A 20,184-nucleotide genomic window follows, 5' to 3' on the forward strand; every position below is an offset into this window, starting at 1 on the left:
GGATTCATCCCTGGACACACTCGCCAGGTGGGCAGGGCTGCCCGTGGGGGCCACGCCCACCTCTCGTCTGGAGACATCCATGAGCACTGCAAAGCTGGCGGTGTGGCTGCACTGGCAGACGACGTGGGTCCGGTTCCGGGACAGAAGCTCGCAGCCCTTGGCCGACCACCCTCCGGTCCCCCCGATGCTGCAGAGGAAAGGCAGGCGTGAGACGGCTGCTTCCTCCAGGGGGTCTCCGAGGCCCAGCCGCCCCCGTGGGAGCCCGCGCGGCATCGTCACGTCGCCCGAGACAGAAGCCACGGTCACCCTCTAGGAGGACAGCAGCCCCTGGGACCGCGTGGACACTCTCCCTTCCCTCTCGTGGCGGGGGAGTGCCTCCACCCTCTGAAGTTCGTGGTTTATGCATCATCTCGCAGTAAAACTTAAATGGGGATGTCTGAGGTCACCGGACGCCCCTTTTGTCAGAAATAACAGTGGTTACAATGGCCGCTTTGTACTTCAGACTTCTTTTGAGTCTGGGTGGTTTATGAAATAGTGTCTCACGCTCATTTTGCCCTCTCATCTGCAGATTGCACAACGTCTTATGGCAGTGCCCGGAAGCAGGGGCCGATTATTACCCCCGTTTTACTGATGGGAAACCCCAGATGACTGCGGGCTGCTACAAGGGTGTCTCGGGCTCAGAGAGCGCCCTGCCCTCCCTGACTCTGGGAAAGTCAAGTAAGTTCTCTGATCCTTAGCGTACTCCCCTGTGAAATGGGATGTGAAGGCTAATACAAGTTTGTCAAGAGCGCTAAGATCCGGGGATGATAGGTACCACAGAAAGCAGCCAGAGTGTAATTAGAGCTGCAGCTAATTGCTGGGATTCAATCGGGCGACCATGAGAGACTGCCGTGCCTAACACATGCCAAACAGACCTTCACGCTTCCCTCGCGGTGAAAGCGGGCCCTTCTTTCTCTCTTTTGTGAGCCAAGCGTCTATTATACTCCAGACACGATGCTGGCTGCTCATTAACCAGAATTTGGGAAATCAAGGAGACGCAAGGTCTCTGTGCAGCCGAGCCCGTGGCCCAGGGGGAGCCCCTTGCAGGGCTCTCCCTGGGGACCAGCTCCCAGCACAGCGCGGCTGGAGCCCTGCCTGGCGGACACCTTCTCCATCCACGTGAACCACGACGTTAGGGAATGTCCGCGAGGTGCAGAAACAAACCCCCGGATGCACAAAATTCCATCCTCGTTTCATGGAGGCGGGGGGGAGGAGGGGAGGCGGGTATGGCCTCCGAGGGGGTAAAAGCAGCCCCAGCGGTAGCTGGGTTGATCTCACGGGCGGGCAGGTGAGGTCGGGGGCCGCTGGCTGTTAAAAGGATGTCCCCCCGCCCCCAACCCACACACACACATCTGGGACTTTCTGCTGTCGGTGGAAGGGGCCCTGGGCCCGGTCTCGGACTCCTGCCTCATATGCGCGTCTAGAACGAGCCCCTGCCTCGTCTGGGGACGATCAGGCACCCGTTAGCTGCCGGATCGCGGAGTCCAACAGGTGGACGGCGCTGTCTCTGTGTGGACTTTCCCGGGGGACGTCTATGAGCATCTGTGCGCACGTGTGCACACGGGTGCCTGTCTGTGTTCCTAGCCGCATATATCCGTGCACACACAGATGTGCACGTGCCTATGTGGGACTGTGTTGGGGACTCTGACACCCCCAGGATGCGCCCCCTGCCCCGTAAGACACTCTGCCAACAGTGTTGGGGGCTGCAGCAATGACCCCCCCCCAATAAACGCAGAACTCTGGGGGTGGGGGTGGCTGCCGACTCCTCGCGTCACCCTTACGTGATGGAGTGGTTCCAGAACACGCAGACGGGCTTGGTGCGCTCCTCGGTCTCCAGCAGGGTGTGCTCCACCAGGACGGGCCTCTCCAGGGGGCTGGGGAGCGGGGCCCCCTCGCTGTAAACCACGGCGCTCACCACCGGTGTGTTAATGACCGGCCGGTTAGGCAACCTGGGGGCGTGGGGAGAAGCGGGAACCAGGGGAAGACACTCAGAAGACACTCGTCTAAGCCCTGTGCCCCAGGACACGCCCCAGGGACACCCGGGGCGGACGTCTTCCCAGGAGGGCAGAGCTGGAGCCTCAGCCGCTGCTCCGGAGAAGGGCCCGGGCCAGGCAGCAGCCCCGCGACGGCCAGGGCAGGCGCGGGGGACGTGGGCGGCACGTCTGGGTCAGAGGCGGACTTCGGACATTTAAAAATGAAGAGAAAGATGGGGCGCCTGGGTGGCTCAGTTGAGCGACCGACTTCGGCTCAGGTCACGATCTCGCGGTTCGTGGGTTCGGGCCCCGCGTCGGGCTCTGCGGACGGCTCGGAGCCCGGAGCCCGCTTCCGATTCTGTGTCTCCCCCTCTCTCTGCCCCTCCCCTGCTCACGCTCTGTCTCTCTCTCTGTCTCAAAAGTAAATAAACATTAAAAATAACTTTTTTAAATAAATCAAAATGAAGAGAAAGAAGGGGCGTGTGCGAGGGTGTCGCTGCCCTTGCGGAAGCCCTGGAAACAACCGGAGCTCGGAATAATTACACCTCACGGCAGAATCTCACCCGGCCACGAAGGAGGAGGAGTATGAACACCGGGGAGCCAGGGACACGTGTGGAGAATGACACGACGGTTGGAAAGCAAAGCCTCGGTGGCGGCCCAGCTCTGAGGGGGGCCACGAAGCCCCCGTGGGCGGCATTCGTTTCTCCAGGCAGAAGGGGGGCCACCGGCGGCCCGGGGCACACGGGTGTGGGGGGGAGAGTCCCCCGGGCAGGAATTACGCCGCGGAGTGCAGAGCAGCAACGGTGTCCATCGAGGCACGAGCGGGGTGTGTGCTGGGGAGGGGGTGCTCCCGGCAGAAACACCAGGGAAGGCCCCGCCCGGAGACCCAGAACCTTGTCCCCGGGAGACCGCAGGTAGCGGTCTGCGACCTTGCACCAGGGTCACGGGGTGACGTCCTCAGACGTTCGGGTGGCAACTTAGGAAAGCCTTACCGGAGGCTGCGGCGGTCAGGGTCATAGTGCTCGGGCAGGAGCTGCCCCAGGGTCCGGTAGATGATGACCAGGGCGACGGCGAACCGGCCCGGCTCATCGGGGTGCCTCTTGCGCCTCCTGAACGGGGCCTCCCTCTCGGTTCCGGGCCCCGGGGGCGCCGTCTGCGGGGCGGCCTTCCGGCCGGCCGGCCTCACCGTGGGGCCCTCTGCAACGAAGCAGATGGTGAGGATGGGGGCCGGACGCCTGTGTCCCCCCCAAACCGCGTCCTACGCGAGCAAGCAAATCAGAGATTTCAGGGGAAGACAGCAGGTGGCTCCTCAAAAGGTTTATCACGGAGCCCCACGTGACCCCGCCACCCCACTTCCGGGCACGTGCCCTGAAGCGCCAAGGCAGGGAACACTCTCGGTCCCAGACGTGCTCTGTACCCACGGCGGGACAGGCTTCGGCCTCACGGGGGAATAAAGTACCACCAGCAGCCACCACGTGGACGAGCCCGGACCACACGATGCTCGGAGGGAGAAGCCAAGGACTGCACGATTCCCCTTCCGTGGGCACTGGGAAATGCACAGCCAGTACAAGGAGGGCTCCGGGGGGCCGGGGCCTGAGTGTCTCGTGGGGAGACACAAGGTGAAGGTTCCAGGGTGACGGCAGCTGCATGAGTGCGGATGGACAGAACGCAGCTTGAACTCTGCACCCAAAGGTGCTTAGGACAGTACGTTTTGTGTATATTTCAAAATATCGCGTGCTGACGGCTGATCCCTTCCCCCGGGGGGCAAGGGTCTCTGCCAGGGCTGCCCCACAAGCACGCGGGAGGGACAGGGTGCCGTTCGTGTGGGTCTGCGTCCCACACTTTTATCCCATGTGACTCACGGGCGTGTTTTAGGTCATACGTGCTCCAGGGATGCAAGACGTCAGGTACAGACCACGCCAATAAGTCAACACACGTATTATGGGGGCGTAGACGCTTACAATTTCTTGCCACCGCCTGCGGCATGGAACCACGGGTGCCAGAGACCCTGGTCCAAACCTTCCCCAGTCCCAGTGTCCACACGGGATCACAGGAGGGGCTATCGGCCCTGCCCGTCCCACCGGCAGAGGGACGCTCCCCTCCGATGCTCTGTGAACCTGGCCACACTCGCCCATGTTCTCAACGACTGACAAAATGCCCTTGGCAGCATCTGGTGCAGACGTCACCCCTGCAGACATCCAGACCGCCCAGCGCTGAGCGGTCTTGAGCACGGGCTCCAGGGAGACAGGAGGGCCGAGCCCTGAGGGCAGGGGTTCTGGGAGGGGCAGAGCCCCAGGAGACAAGCCTATGGAGGGGCCGCGAGGTGTGGCGGGGGCGGGTCTCATCCCTGCCACCTCTGGAGGGGGACACTGCACATGGAAAGGCCCCAGCCCAGAACAGCTAACTCATCCCGGCAGACTGCCATCTGACCGACCGATGTCTGGCCCTCTGAGAGGGCACCTTCAAGCTCCTGACCCCGCCCAGGGTCACTGACTGCTTCGCAGCAGTGTTTAGTCCCATTCAGGCTGCTCAGTGACATTGGCTTTGGGGGCGGGCAGGGCAGGAGGCTCCCAGGGTCTCGAAGGTCACTGTTTTCCGAGGTGTGCACTGAGTGGCTTTCCGGAAGGTCCATGCAGGAGGCCGAGGCCGGGCCTCCTCACCGGGCCAGCTGCAGGGCCTTACCACCCACTCTGCCTGCTGTGGCACACTGGTCACCCACCTGAGCCGCCCCCAGCTCCTCCTCTGGCTGAGGGGGAGGGCAGTGCCGGCTGCGGGGTTCTCTGAGCGAGAGGGCCAGGCGCTTCCCCAGGCTGGGTGACCCTGCCCGGGGCGTCCACCCGAGAGCCGGATGCCCCCCCCAGGGCTCAGACTTGACCTGGACGGATGTGACTATCTTCACACAGCAAGAACATTCACGAGGACTTCACTCCTGGACGACCCCACGGAGTGGGCACCAAATAAACATGCTGACTCAGTTCCCCCTGGTCCTGCCTGCCGCCTCTCTTCTAGTTGCTTCTGGAACGGTCCGGCTGCCAGCAGAGGCTCGCCAGGGCTCTGTCCTCCTCCTCTGGCAGGGCTGCTGCCTCTGGGGAGCATTGCATCACACTAGAGGCCGCCGGGTGCACTGGACAGCGTCCCGGGTCACGGTGGCCTCCTGGGAGCGTCCCGCCCCTTCCCAGTGTCTGCTCCGGGCCTCCGTGATTGGCTGGCTCCAAAGCCTCAGATTCTCCTACGACTTGACTGGCTCTCTGCATCTCTAACTAACCAGCCGGCTAGCAGGTGGGTCCCAGAGGCTCCCCTTGGGCAAGGCATCTGGGCCACGGGTGGGTCATGGCACGGGGACAAGAGGGGCCCGGAGTCCAGAGCTGGGACAAAAGCCCACCTAGGGGGCAGTCAAGGCAAAGAAAGATTGGGGCCAAGGTGGGAAGGTCAGTGTCTGAGTCAGGCTGGCAAGGCCGAGGCGGCGGGTGCAAGGTGGGCAGAGGCCAGACCTCGGAGCCAAACCCTAGGGCTCCATCTAAGTCATCGTCCTGTAGGTGAGGAAGACGGTCTTCCAGGAGGGACAGAAGCAGACAGTGGGACACCAAGGGGCTGGGGGGCTGGGCTGCACCCCCTCCACCTCCTGCAAGCTCTCCCCCCGGGAGACCCGCCCTCATTTTTGGCTACGGGAGCTTAGGATACTTTTCTCTGCCACGTGGTGAGCCAGGTGTTTGCAGAAACTGGAGGGCGAGGGAGGTCACAGGAGCCAGGGGCTGAGTCTTGTCATCAGCAAAAGAATTGGCGGAGTTTACTACGGGCTGGTGGTGTAGCTAACCGACGAGCTGAATAAGACACCGCGTGCGGGGCCGAGGGGACCTGAGCATCGGCCGGCGGCTGTCCCGAGGCCAGGAGGGCAGCAGGCGCCAGAAGCTTCTCTCACGGGACCTTCTAAAGCCAATTAGGCTCCCGCGTGTCCACTCCTGATGCCACAGGCTCCCAGAGAGAGGATGACCCAGGGGTCAGTCCAGAAGCAGAAACACCGACAATGTCAGGGAAAGAGCCTGCTTTTTTAGGGCAAGGTAAGACACCATATTCGTAGGTACACGTACACGTCCCTTCCGAGGGCAGCTGTGGACAAACTGCTGAGAGCTGGAAACCCAAATGGGTCCCCAATTATTTGAAAGGTGGGGTCAGTGTCAAGGTGGCCCCTACATCAGAGGACCTGGGTGACTCACGCGGTTAAGCATCCGACTTCGGCTCAGGGCATGATCTCACAGTTTATGGGTTTGAGCCCCGCATCAGGCTCTGTGCCGACAGCTCGGATCCTGGAGCCCGCTTCCGATTCTCTGTCTCCCTCGCTCTCTGCCCCTCCCTCGCTCATGCTCTGTCTCTCAAAAATACATGTTTAAAAAAATTCAATAATAAAAAAAAATTTGGCACTCGAATAATAATACCCCAGAACTGACAAAACTAATTTACCAAAAACATTCCAGATTTTAAATTCTCCGTTACAGAATGTTACAAGTCCCCCATATTTTGAGACGTATCTGGAGTGCATCGGTGAAAAATACTTTAAGAAAATTCCAAATGTTTAAGCCTTTTGGTAAATAACCCTAAGCCAGGACTGAAGAATTGGCTTGCTTTTTGGGGGGCGGGTGTATTCTAAGATTTTACCAACAGCTTTTCCCTGTACGTCGGGGTAGACCAGCTCACACACAACCTAAGCACTCTCTCGTGTATCCCGTCATGAATGAGCCAAGTATCTGTAAGAAATGACCCACCACGGGGGCGCCTGGGTGGCTCAGTCGGTTGAGCATCCGACCTCGGCTCAGGTCATGATCTCACAGTTCGTGGGTTCGAGCCCCGCGTCGGGCTCTGTGCCGACAGCTCGGAGCCTGGAGCCCGCTTCCGATTCTCTGTCTCCCTCACTCTCTGCCCCTCCCCTGCTTGTGCTCTCTCTCAAAACTAAATAAACGTTAAAAAGAATAAAAAAAAAAAAAGAAATGACCCACCGCGGCCGCTGGGGTCTGACCCCAGCCATCGCCCCGTGCCCGGCTCCCCGACTCAGGGTAGGCCTGTGCTGCAAACCCACACGACACGCTTTGCTACCGAGAACCGTCTTGCTCGCTGTCGCAGGACCTTGGGAGGAGCCCCCCCACTCCCGCAAGGGGGCCCCCCAAGGGCAGCCGCGGTGTCTGTGGGGCTCTACCTTTCCTGTCGGGGGGTCTGAAGAAGTCGGCCGAGAAGAACACAGAGGACTCTAACTCCTTCGGGAACTCGTCACGAACGTCCTCGAACCGCGGCACCCTGGCTCCCGTGAAGTTGAACGTGTCGAAGATGTCCACGGCAAGAACTGTGGGGACAGGCCACCCTTGTCATCCATCCCCCACTCCCGCCACCGACAGCTCCCTCGAGCGTCACCCTTTCCAAACCGCGGAGCCGCGGCCCCGACCGATGAGCTTTCAGACAATCTACTTGTAGTTTTCCGCGTTCTTTAAACCCGCCAAGAGTTACAGAGCGCGAGGGCCGCACGTGAAGTCAGAAATCACGGGGCGCTGGGGACCGTCTGGCTGGGGTCTCGGGTGCAGCGTGGTGCAGAAGTGGGGGGACCCGAGCAGAGTCACCTCCTGCCCCCCCCCCCATGATGTGTCACCCCTGCAGCTACCGTGCCTTGCAGGTTACGCGGACAGATTGCCGCGGAGGCAAGAGAAACCGGAACTGTCTCCCCGTCTGGCAGAGACAGGACCCCAGGGCCACGGACTCCTGTTTGCTCTCGGACGCTGTCAAGACTGAGGCTGTTGGGGCGCCTCTCTGTTGGTGCTGGTCTCCTCTGCAGTGAGGGGCCTGGTGACCAACAGGCCACAGCTACCCCGGGTGCCCCGGGGCGACCCCCAAAGTCAGCCCACTGAGCCGTCTGTCTGGTTCAACACCCCCCGGTATGAAGGGGGGATCGCCAGCCACCCACACAAGCAAGGGCTGGGCTCCCGCCCCGAGTCCACTCCTGCCCCTCCTCCAGGGCAGACACAGGAACGCCCAGCACATTCTCCCTTCTTCCGCGCCCCCAGTGGTGCCGGGGTCCCGAGCCCGCCTCCACCCCAGCACAGGGCGGGCCGAGTCGGGGGCTCGGGAAGGGTCAGACCGCACGAACATCTGGTGAGGGTGCGAGGGCCCCTCCCCGGTCAGCCCCAGGGTTCACGGCAGGGACGCCACCTCTGGGTTAAGGCTCAGTCAGGCCCTTCCGGTGACGGATATACGTAAAGCAATCCCCAGGGCTGCCCCGGTGCCCCCCACCTCGGTGCTAATAAACGTTTGCAAGAAGAGACGAGGGCCCCCCGCCTGTAGGGAGGTGGCCCCCGCCCAGGGGCTTGCCAGCTCTGTCTGGGTGGGTGTGGAGGGGGCCTTGCTCCCCATGAAGGAAGCATTTAAACCCTTGGACCTCAGAATGGCCCGTCCTGGGCGCTGGGGTGACTCAGTTCGTGAGGTATTTGCTCTGTTGACCGTCAGCCCCCGACTCGGGAAGGGCAGACAGATGCTCCCCCATCGCCAGGTGCCTGGCCAGCCTGCCCCCCCTTGTCCTTCCCTGGGTCTGCGCCCCCCGGCCTGAGCCCGGAGGGCTGGGCCTGCAGGCAGACCCCACACCCGCTTCCCTAGACAGCCTCAGAGCCAAGTTCTGGAAGGACCCCCACGGTCCAGCCTGCAGCGTTTCACCTCAGCTGCCCCCGATTCTCTGGGCGCGAGAGTGACGTGTGCGTCTCCCCGGTTCACACACCGGGACGAGGGGGGTCCTGTCTCTCTGCGGACGAGGAACCACGGCTGGTGACCCTTCCCTAAAGACGGCCCAGCAGGGGCCACGCCTGGAGCACAGCGCGCACCCGGGCGGCCGGCGCCCTTACTCATGTTGGCGGTGACGACGACGAAGGGCCTCAGGTAGGTCCTGCGTACGTTTTGCGCCACGTTCCCGAAGTAGGCCTCGAAGCGCTTCAGCAGCTGCACGGCGCCCGCCTCGCCCCGCTGGATCTGCTCCCACGCGGCCTGGGTGTCCGGGGCCAGGAGGGCACTGCCCGTGCGGACCACGTCCTGCTCAGACAGACACACAGAGGGCGCTCAGGCGGTGAGCGGGGCCGAACGGGCGCGGCCGGGAGCACGCCGGCTCGGGAAGGGCTCCAGCTCGCCCAGACCAGGCCGGCCCAGGCTCAGGGATGGGGAGACATCCTCCCTGTTTTCCGTGTCAGAGGCAGGAGCCACGTGTCACGGAGAAGCCTGCTGAGGGCGTCCCCACGTCCCTCCCACGACGCCAAGGGGACAAGGCACGTGGAGGGCCCTCGGTTGCATCAGAACTCCACCCCCCACCCTGCCGCCCCCTCTGCTGACCATGTAGTGATGCGGCCCAAGGACACAGAGCGGGTTACCCTGTGGTGACACTCCTGACCCCCCCACCCCGATGTCTCAGGGTTTAGGTGACCCGGGCTGTCCATAGGGGCTCCGGGATGAAAACCAGGAGGGGAACTTCTTTTTGCAAACAATCAGAAATAAGAACAAATTCCACTGGCTCAAACTGGGGCTCGGATTGAAATGCAATCAAGGGGGCCCTGCCTTGCTACGGATGAAGAGGTTCCCTGGGGGCTCCGTGAGGATGAGAGGATCCCCGGGGGCTCTGCAGGATGGGGAGGTCCAGAGAGGAGTCCGGAGGAAGCACGGGTGACACTGCTCACCGCCCGGCACTTTACAAACGTCGGGACGAATGAGCGTCTCCTCACCCACCACTCTAAGCAAACGTTACTTAGGGGCCAGTTACTCGAACAGAAAACAGGACGTTCTTCGTAGGAGACATCGTGTCCTTTGAAAGCAGGCCCTCGAGGTGGGAGCACAGACTCTGGAGCCCCTTTACAGGCTACGTGCCCTTGGCGCTCTCTGCCTCAGTTTCCTTACTTGTAAAATGCGTCAGTAACCGTGCTAAGTCACGGGATGTGGGCGTGAGGGGCCGAGTCACTAAACCACACGGAACGCGGGTGCTGAGTGGTCAGTGGTCGGCGGCCGTGACTGTCCCCACCACCAAGACCGTGACCCGCCCGTGCCCTCGCCAAAATGCCCGTAACACCTGCCATCGGTCTCACGGGCCCCCGTGCCGGCTCCAGCTCGGAAAGTGAAGTTTTGCCCTGGGGATGCTGGGTGCGGCGACCCTGAACGGCTGAGGGCAGACCCCGGCCGCCCGCCCACCCCGCAGGACGCCCGGGCCCAGGCGCGTCCTCGGCCTGCGGGGTCTCCCCGAGGGCGCCCTGCTCCACGGCCTCACCTCGTGGAAGTGGGCGTCCCGCGTGGCCGCCAGCTCGAAGCCCTGCTGGCCGCTCTCGTGCAGCAGCACGCGGCCCAGCAGCTGGTAGGCCGTCCGCACGTCGTTGCCGAAGAGCGCGCCTGTGTGCTGTGTGGCGTTCTGGAGCGCTCTGGCCAGCCACAGGGACCGCTCGCCGTCCATCTGCGTCTCGTTACGACTCAGCTTCTCATTCTGGAAAGAAGGGGGGGCGCCCGAGACGTCCGCACAGCTGCCATGGCTGCTTTGCTCCTTCCTGTCACTCAGGAATCTGTTCCCTTCCGGTAAAAGCTTCCTCGTCAGACGAGGACTTTAAGAGTCCAAAACCCCAAAACGAACTTTGGTCGTTAACTACGGAACCAGAAAGGAGGGACTGTCAGGCCAAAAGGCGCTGGAAAGAGACCACCAAGGGAAGAACAGAGAGCGAGACGCGGGGACAAACGGGCGAGATCGGGGGCAGGGGACCGGAATGTGGGGACTCTGCGTTTCCAGATCTAGGTGCGGGGCTGGACCCGACGGGAGGAGCAGCCACGCCCGGCTGTGGGTGCCCAGAACAGACGTGGGCGCTGAGCGCCCAAGCCATGCCCAGCCCCTGGCTGGGGCGATGCGGAGGCCTCGCACCTGCCCCCTCTCCTGACCCCGCTGTGTGCACACCCCCTGCCCCCTCCCCGAGGCCCGGCCTACCATGGCTTTGAGCTCCACGAAGGAGATGGTGGTGCAGTTGAAGAGGTCCGGGGGCAGCCAGCCCTTCTCCCCACTGCAGTGCCGGACTGCATTCCCTGGGGAACGGGGAACAGAGAGGAAACCCTGAAATTCCAATTGTTAATTATGCTCGTTTACCTGAATGCACGCAAATCCCGTCTGTTCAGCGGGGACGTGAACTCCAGGAGCGAAGCACAGCCCTGGGTGGGGCCGGGGCCCGGCAGGTGCCACGGCCACGAGGCCCTCCCAACCTCTCTCCCCTCATGCCAGGGGCCATGTGGGCCGCCCAGCAATTAGGAGCCAACATGTGAGCAAGTCCACGAAAAGAGAAATCGGCTCCGTCGTTTGCCAAATGACGAGCGTCCGTCTGTCCGCATGCCTGCTGCGAATCCGACTCTGATGCGTGGTCTCGCTGGACCTCCCGACCCCCCTCGGGGCGCGGACGCGGCTCCCACCCCCATATGACAGAGAACCCAGCGCCGGGAACAGCGACGCAGCCTGCCCGATCCCGGCCACTATGCCCCTCATGTCTGCGTTACAGCCTTTCCAGCTTTCGCCACTGACAGTTAAGGGAACAAAATTTTGTCAACGCAGAACGTCCCGTGAGTTCCCATGCTTCGGCCAAGTCTCCCGTAAGCCACGTGCCTCGACCAATTTCCTGCCTGGAACGGATGCCACAGGCCAAGGCACTTACCCGTGGATCCCTTGGGGCACTGCACCGCGGCCGGCTGCCCGAACTTGGTCTGCGGCCACCAGATGCCGGCCTCGAATGCTCTGGGACACCCGTTGTAGATCACTGGAGGACGGGGGAAAGAAGGCCACTCAGCCGGGCGTGGCCATGGCCGTGGCCGCGAGGGTGCACAGGGCCCCACCTGCTGCACCCGTGTCAAGAACCGGACCCCTGCACTTTCCCTCAACAGCGTGAGAACGCGGGAGGGCGGGGCCCTGGCTCTGACCCATGCCCTCCGCGAGGGCCAGGTCACTAGAAGCTCCTGTGGACACAGGCAGGCCGGGAGGCTGCCGACCCGCCCCAAGCCCCGGGAGTCTTCTGTGCACACGTGGACGCACGCACGCACACACACGCCCAGCAGCCTGTCCCTGCGACGTGGCCTGCGGGGCTCAAGGGGCAGCTCGGACCTTCACAGCCGAGCATGGTGACCTCGGCGAAAGGGTTGTCGCAGCGGTTGCACTGACGGCCGATGACGCCCGACTTGCAGACGCACTGCCCAGTGGCCATGTCGCAGGCGCGGCTGTGGGAGCCGTGTGGGAAGCAGTCGCACGGCAGGCAGGCATCCTGGTCCGGGGGCCTGTAGTAATTCTCCTGCGAAAGCCAGAAGCCGTGCGTGGGACTCCACACACGGATGGGGTCTACACCTCAATTCTTCCGGGGCGCGTCAACGTTACAGCGCGGCTCCTGGGCCTCTCTCTGCTGCCCTCCACCCACATCCCCCCGCCGGGGGCTTCTTGGGCGCCCGCCATGGCGGACGGGCAGGTGCAGTCTCCAGGAAAGCACCTTTCTAACTTCTTAGCAAAGACTTGTGGGAAGCCTGCCTATCTGTCCTAGAAAATACTGGATTCAAATGGAGACTGAAGGACAAGGATGGCCCTTGCAACGTCTTTTTTAACCGAGAGAAACCAGAGGCCACCTAGTGTCCACCACTGGGCAGGTCAGGGTGACGGCCAACAGCACGGGCTTCAGACTGCAAGGTCCTGGGTTTGTGCCCATCCAGGCTTTGACTGGCCACGCTGCCCTCGCCGGGTCACTCAAGCGTCCCCGCTGAAGACCGGGATGGGGCTGTGACTTGGGCAGAGCCACGGCCAGTGTCCGCGCTCCTGTGTCAGGAAGGAGCGTGGAACTGTCCCCACCGTGTGTGTTTTAGCGTCTTGGAGAAGGCCCTAGAATGTCAGCAGTCGTCCCCGGAGGGGAGATGGGTGTCACCGTCACCTCTCAGATGCTGTTGTGCATTTTCTGTAATTTCTGATGAGAACAAATCCCAGGTACGTTTTCCCCAAATACCCTCCCCACCTTCCTCCCACAGATGACCCGCCCAGTCTGGCTCCATGTGGTTGGCCCGGTCCTGACCTGCTCCGGCTGGAGCAGACGTAAGCGTTTCAGGAGACAGCGTTCGGTTTTTGGAAGCACCATGGTGCACGGGGGACGTTACTGATGTTAAACGGCCACGAGTACCTGTGAGGGCCATTTCCCTCCCTGGGTGGGCACAACCCTACGCCCTGGCAGTTGCGACCTTCATCAAGGGGGGCAGGTCTCTCCTCTGGGTTTCAAGTGACCAGCGGCTCAACATAGCAGTGTAGACACGATTCTGAAGGTGTGTGGCATTTTCCAGGACGCCCGGGGGGGGGGGGGGGGGCGGTCTCCCACGGGCTGTCCCAAGAGCACTGTGGCAGACTGGCACCACGAGGTGACTGCACCGTGCAGGAGAATGACAGACACCCCAGGTGGGGTGCAGGCAAAGCTTTTCATAGTTCAAAAAATATTTTTAGACATTTATTTATTTTTGAGACAGAGAGAGACAGAGCATGAACGGGGGAGGGTCAGAGAGAGGGAGACACAGAATCGGAAGCAGGCTCCAGGCTCTGAGCCATCAGCACAGACCCCGACACGGGGCTTGAACCCACAGACTGCGAGATCATGACCTGAGCCGACGTCGGCCGCTTAACCGACTGAGCCCCCCAGGCGCCCCAAAGCTTTTCACAGATTAAAACTTACAGCCATCACGGAGAGGAAATTTGATAAAAGACCAGGAAAGTAGGAGAATGGCAGTGGTGCGAGGGTGAGCCAGGCTCTCAGAGACTGTTTCCGGTTACCAGCGGGGCGTGGGGCCAAGGACTCGGGTTCCCACGGGCCAAACCAGCGCAGGGATAAAGACCAGCCCAGGTGTACTGGGGACATCGGTGAGTCGCGATTTCCCGGGGCTTAGGGCTTGAGCACACGTGTGTGTATGTCTAGGTGGATGTGTGTGTGAGTGCGCGGGTGTGTGTGCACGCACGGGTGTGTGTATCTATGTCCAAACAGACGCGTCCCTGCACTCGCCCATCCCGCGGGGCTGGCTCCCCAAGGTGGCGGTGGGGACGTGGCTTCCATCCGCCCGCGGGCCGGGCCTCACCTTGCACTGACACTGTCCGTTGGTCTTGTTGCAGTCGGGATCGAAGCCCTTGCCGACGGCACAGTGGCAAGGTCCACACACGGGGTTCCCCCACCAGCCTTTGGGGCACGGAAGGTCGATCCTGTTGGGAAAACAGGCCAGAGAGGGAAGGTGTGCATAACCCTTCCTGCAGCCAGAGGAAGACTGTCGCAGGCCGGGAGGCTGAGCTACCCTGCTTCTGGGCCCCTCCCTCCCCCTGCAGTGGCCTCCGTATCCCCCCCTGCTCGTCCCCAGCCTCACTCTCCCGTGACCCCTCAGAATCCCAGCCTCCAGGGGCCCCATGTCCGGAGGGCTTCTACCTGCAAAACTTATGATTTGTTTGCTCGCTATTTTTTCTTCTACCCGGAAGAACAGGCGAGTACCCCAAAATGGGCTTACGTCCCATCAGCGTGACCTCGCCACGTTCCAAGCCGTGGGGACGGCACCCATCGGTGTCCACCCCAGGACGCCTGGCTCACGGGGGGGCTCAGTGACAAGTGACCCCACTGCCGGGCCAGACTTTCTCAACCCCAGCCCCAACAGAGCAGACCGAGCCCGACTGCCCTGGGCAACCTTTCCGCAGGACCCGGGGGCGGGGGGGGGCGCCTATCGGCAAAAGGTCCTCGGCGGGCAGATCCTGAGTAAGGGATTCCGGGGCATCCACGCCTTCCGGGGTGCCCTGAGTCAAACACGTCCCCGGAGACGCTCAGAGCTGCCTTTCCACGGATGTGACCTGAACCGTGGTCGGCTCCGTGCAGCCACGGGCCGGAGCCAGTGGTGGGTTCAGAATCACGACACAGGCCCAGTCGTGCCCTGGGAGCCCAGCAGGCCCGGAGACGTGTGGCGTCGAAGGTCACGAGGCCACGCTCACCCCTCCCGGGCTCTGGCCGCTGCCTGTCACTGTCACCCTACCTCCGCTCCCACCCTGACCACACACGGGAGCATCATCTGCACCTCCCCAACCAAACGTCGTTCGGGTTCCGCCCCGTGTTCGCCGTCTCGGCTAATGGCATTCCGTCCACCCACCCGCCCAGCCGGCAGTGAACCTCTCGTACTCCCTCACTCGCCTGGCAAGCAATTATTAAGTACCGACTGTGTACACAGCAGGGGCATAAAAATAACCACGCCAGAACTGCCGAGCCGGGGGCTCCAGTCAGGTGTTCACAGATCCGCACTCACAGTCTGGGGACCCCCGAGCTGCGGGGCACCTTCCCCCTCCCGCCTCTGCCGCCCTCTGCCCCTGCAATGCCAGCCCTCAGGGACACGATCAGCCTCCCGGCCTCCCTGCCTCCGGCTTTCACCTGCTCCCATCCCGCTCCACGCGGCGGCCGGGGCCCTCTGAGACCCACGCTCGATCCTGCCACGCTTCTGCCAGGCTTCCGCGGCCTCCAAAAAGCCACGCTCTGCTCCCGGCTTGCAGGGCTGGCCCCCCGCGCCCCAGTGCCCGCCTGCTTTGTGCACGGCTGGGCTCTACACGCGTGAGTCACGCTGTATGTCCCCGCGGTGGGAACGTGCTCAAACGCGGTTCGTCCCAGGTGCCAGGTCAACTCTTACTCGTTTCTGGCCCAATTTGAAAAACAAGCAAGCAAACGACCACGTCCGTGTTATCTGGAATCCTCCGTATCTCTGTGCTAAGTGACAGAGAGGAGGAGAGGCGTCACGAGAAGGAGCCGCTGGACGCGACAGGCGGGTCGTCTTACTTGTTCTCGCAGTACTGCCCGTAGTGGCTGGATCCACACTCGCACACGTAGCCCCGCGGGGAGCTGGGGCTGTGAACGCAGGCCGACACGTGCTCGCAGGGATTCAGGTGGCACACGTCCACGCACTTCCTTCCAAAGTACCCTGCGGGGACGGGCCAGCATTACCCCCCCGCCCCCCCGCCAGAATCTGCCCGAGGCATCACGGGCCCGCCCTCCGGAGCCCCGGCCTGCAGGGGAAGACGTCTCAAGCGACCCATTGTGGCTCCCCCAACTCTCCGGGCTATGCCCCCGAGGGAAATGGGGGAGTCACGGAAACACAAACGTTCGGTGGGTCAGACTTGGAAGGGCAGAGAAAGGGGCCCCCCAGGAGGGCAGGAGGCCCGGCCTCCCCAGGACACACGGGGGACGGGTACGAGCGGAGCAGGGTGGCAGCACCTCAACGTTCAGGCTGAGAGTATCATCTACAGTGTGGGCTGTTCCCGAATTCTTCCCCTCCCTTCATCCTGTGCCCTGAGGATAAAGCCTGGAGTGTCCCCTGTGCCTCAGGTGAGGACCAGATGTGGGAACGAACTTTAAGAAGAGAAGGCGCAGGGGCACCTGGGAGGCTCAGTCAGTTAAGTGTCTGACTTCGGCTCATGTCACTATCTCATGGTTCGTGATTTCAAGCCCCGCATCAGGCTCTGTGCTGACAGTGTAGACCCTGCTTGAGATTCTCTCCCTCTCTCTCTCTCTCTGTCCCTTCTCCTACTCTCTCTCTCTCTCTCTCAAAAAAAAAAAAAAATTAAAAGAGGGGTGGCTGGAGGCTCAGTCGGTTGACCATCTGACTTGGGCTCAGGTCACAATCTCACGATTTGTGGGTTCGAGTCCCGCATCGGGCTCTATGCTGACGGCTCGGAGCCCCGAGCCTGCTTCGGATTCTGTGTCTCCCTCTCTCTCTGCCCCTACTCGCAGTCTCCCTCTCTCTCTCTCTCAGAGGTAAACATTTAAAGCGAATACAAAAATAAGTAAATATAAACAAAGAGAGCGAGGGCGCACTCCTTAGTGACAAGGCTCCGCCCCCCGCAGACCCGCACGGGTCGGGGCTGCTCCAAGGCCGCTCTCCTCCGTGTGTTTTCGAGGCCAAAGCGCGGCCCTCTGCTCAGGGGCTGCAGGGTGCCGGGGGGTGTGGGCGGGGCTCCCACCTTTATCACAGACGCAGGAGTAGGCGTCCCAGGCGTCGCGGCAGCGGCTGTGCGGGGGACAGGGGCTGGAGGAGCAGGGGTCCTCCACGTCACAGCCGTCCTTCACTCTGACCTTGAGGGCGTCGTTCATGTTGAGCGTGGCGATGTTGGTGGATGTCTCGCCCATTCTCACCCCCTGAGTTAAAGAGGGGCAGCCGGATTCAGCCCCGTGTCTTGGGGTGGGGGGAACCCCCCAAAGTAACCAGGGGGGTAAGAGGGCCCCAAGTTCTCTTGGTCGTCAAAAAGCAACCCTTCACGTATGCACAGAGCTGGGACCTGCATGGGGGGCAGGGAGGTGGAACCACGGCAGGCGTGAGCGCCAGGTGGGCAGACCAGCCGCCCGGAAACGGAGTCAGAGCGAGTCCGCGTTCCGACGGTTCCGTGGCTGCTGTCCTGAAGGAAAAGCGAATGCGGGCGGCGGGAGAGCGCGGCCGCCGCCGAAGGGGGCGTCTCGTGGGAGCCGGGGGCGTCCTGGTAGCGGGGCGGCCCGCACATCACCGCGGTGGGGACGCACACGGCGAGTTCCACGCTGCGGGACGGCGCTTTGGGGGGGGAGGGGGTTGGCGCTCAGAGATGGCACTGCCCGGTCACCGAGGAGGGTGGGGGCCGTGAAGGGGAGGCAGGTCGGGAGTTCATTTCCTGCAGCGGGAGGCCAGGGGCACGCGAGCGGAGCTACTCGATTGACAGGTCACTCCGGCTGCTGCTAGGACACCTGCTCCGGGGGATGAGCAGGTTCAGGTGGGCCTGGGGTGGGGGGCCCGGGGGAGGCAGCGGGGGGCACGTGCCACACAGGACGTGAAGGCAAAGCCGCAGTGGCGGACGGTGATGCGGTGATGGGGATGCGGGGGGAGGGCCGGAGGGGACCGCGGGGAGGACGGGTCTAAGCTGGAAGCGGGACTGTTAAGCTTGGGTCGGCTATCAGACGAATGACTCATTCACTGAAAGGCAGCGGGCGGACCAAGGGCCCCGAGCTGCCCACGGGGGGGCGGGCGCCACGGCTCTGCCGTACCTGTATGCAGCCCCGGAAACCGCGGTGCACGGAGACCTTATCCTCGGACACACCGCCCACGACGATGCTTCTCATCTTCAACCCCGGAAGCTGGTTCCCGATCTGCACCGTGTCCTGTGGGGGGGGGGGGGGGATCCACATTCCGGAATCCACATTCCGGAAACATCTTCTGGGAAGAACATGCCCAGAGGCTGACGACGCGGTCACTTGGGCAAGCTCCCCACAGCCCGAGGACACGTGGGCCTCCAGACAGAGGGGCGAGCCGGGCTCGGCCTTCTCAGGAGAGAACGCAGCCGTCTGTGTGTGACAGGCAGGAGTGGGGACCGGTCACAGGATACACGTCCTCCCCGCCCGGCCCAGCCAAGATGGCCAGCCGGGGGGACAGGGGCAACCCTCCCCCCTCCACAAGGGGCACCGCTGATGAGCCACTGCAGGAAAATGCTGGTGAACTAGAAGACGGCAGCGAATAGAAAGTACGAGCGGGACGGCAGGCATCTAAGAACGTCGCTGCTGGACCCTCAGGCCCTGCAAGGCTGCAGGTGGAACAGAACAGCTGTTTATCCTCAGAGCCAGGTGGGAGATGCGCCTAGACCTCGAGGGCACAAAACTCACAAGCAGCCCCTGAAGTGGGCGGACGTCCCAGAAAAAGGGCCTCTCGTTACCAGCCGCCACCAGTAGAAATCCAGTGCGGTTCACCAAGCATGCTCTGAATGCCACTCGCCCATCGCTTGCCCCCTCTGCTCACCCGGGCTCATCTGCTCACCCACCTTCACGCGCCACCCACCCTGAGGGCGAGGACCCGTGTGTTATTTATCTGTGTGCCCCAGAGGCACAGCACCAAGCCGCAGTCGTTACTCTGGTCAGCTCTGCTGAAAGAGACCACTGCCGCGGGTGCCGACGGCACCACGATGGGATAACAGACGGACGGAGTCCAGTTCCTGAGTCCAGGAGCTGGCCATCTGGCAGGGGGGGGAGGAGGTACAGACACTGGTGACCGCAGCGTAAGGCAGGATGTGAGACCCAAACTCAGGGGGGCCCGAACGTGTGCCCCAAAATCCTCCGGGGCTCCGGCACGTCCTGGCACGTGGAGGGGTCACTCGGTTCTCCGTAGGCCCGGCGAAGGTGCCTGTTCCAAAGAGCGCACGGGTGCCAACTCACCTGGTCCATCCCGTAATCCAGGGTCATGACCGCCAGGTACTTGATGTCTTTGCCTTCCTTGGCGCTCTTCAGTTCTATCAACAGGTGGTGCCACGCCCCGTCAGTCACGCGTGACCTGGACAACCTTATGGATGCCACGTCCGAGGGGCCGTGGGACACCTCGAACTGGACGTGGTTGTTCAGGATCTGTAGGACAGGGAGAGCCAGACCTACCAACTGATGTGACGACAGCAGAACAGAAAATACTCTGCAGTCACTTACGTAACAGAGCCGTGCAAACAGGGCACTGGGCCACAGATAAACCTAAAAAGTAGGCCCAGTGTAATTTCTTGTTGCCCGTAACACTCTTCAAGATCCTATGCCTTTTTCTGTGGCAAGAAGTGTCAAATGTGGACAGAGGGCAGGTAAGATAACTCGCGTGGGGCTTAATTACTGGGAACAGTCACAGACTGATGATTACTGGGCTCTTATTTGTGGAGGCAGATGTTCCACTTTTTGAGATGGGATTCAAGCCACCACGTTTATATATACGTACCAAAAAAAAAAAAAAAAAAAAAAGCCATAGGTAAAATAACTGGCCTAAGACATTCCTGTTTTAAGAAAATATCTTTAACGCCAAGATCTCGTTTCCCCTCATGGACCAACCCTCTTCCTGAGAACACCTAGAAACACAAGATGCAGTACTGAGTGACTCAAGGCTGGGTTACAGAGCCACGACCAGGTAGAAAATGGAAATCTGCAGAAAGGAGCTCAGGGTTTCCTTCCGCTGATGGTTGTCAGCTGAGCCTAAAAGAGGAGCAAAGCTTTCCAGGCTCCTGGGGCTAGGATGACAGAACCTGGGATTCGGAACCCGCCCAAGGTATGTGGGGGTGCCCGTCGGAAGCAAACACGAGGGACAGCCACACCACCATTCTGGCATCAAATTATCTGTGTTTTCAATATGATGTTCGGCA

At 62.0% G+C, this 20,184-nt stretch overlaps 1 protein-coding gene across 1 annotated transcript in view; it reads right to left on the reverse strand.

Moving 5' to 3' along the window:
* Positions 1–20,184, reverse strand: part of CELSR1 (cadherin EGF LAG seven-pass G-type receptor 1) — a 138,304-nt gene that overhangs the window by 14,962 nt on the left and 103,158 nt on the right. Inside the window, exons 10-23 of the mRNA XM_042993550.1 lie at positions 19,232–19,417; positions 18,074–18,187; positions 17,026–17,200; positions 15,845–15,986; positions 14,127–14,247; positions 12,139–12,322; positions 11,696–11,797; positions 10,984–11,078; positions 10,285–10,494; positions 8,885–9,068; positions 7,201–7,344; positions 3,005–3,209; positions 1,821–1,988; positions 61–187 (exon numbers count right to left, since the gene is read on the reverse strand). Of these exons, the coding sequence (XP_042849484.1) occupies positions 61–187; positions 1,821–1,988; positions 3,005–3,209; positions 7,201–7,344; positions 8,885–9,068; positions 10,285–10,494; positions 10,984–11,078; positions 11,696–11,797; positions 12,139–12,322; positions 14,127–14,247; positions 15,845–15,986; positions 17,026–17,200; positions 18,074–18,187; positions 19,232–19,417 (2,157 nt within the window). The remainder of the gene's footprint in view (positions 1–60; positions 188–1,820; positions 1,989–3,004; positions 3,210–7,200; positions 7,345–8,884; positions 9,069–10,284; positions 10,495–10,983; positions 11,079–11,695; positions 11,798–12,138; positions 12,323–14,126; positions 14,248–15,844; positions 15,987–17,025; positions 17,201–18,073; positions 18,188–19,231; positions 19,418–20,184) is intronic.

Source organism: Panthera tigris, chromosome B4 (assembly GCF_018350195.1).
Source record: "Panthera tigris isolate Pti1 chromosome B4, P.tigris_Pti1_mat1.1, whole genome shotgun sequence".
In the NCBI taxonomy this organism is placed as follows: domain Eukaryota; kingdom Metazoa; phylum Chordata; class Mammalia; order Carnivora; family Felidae; genus Panthera; species Panthera tigris.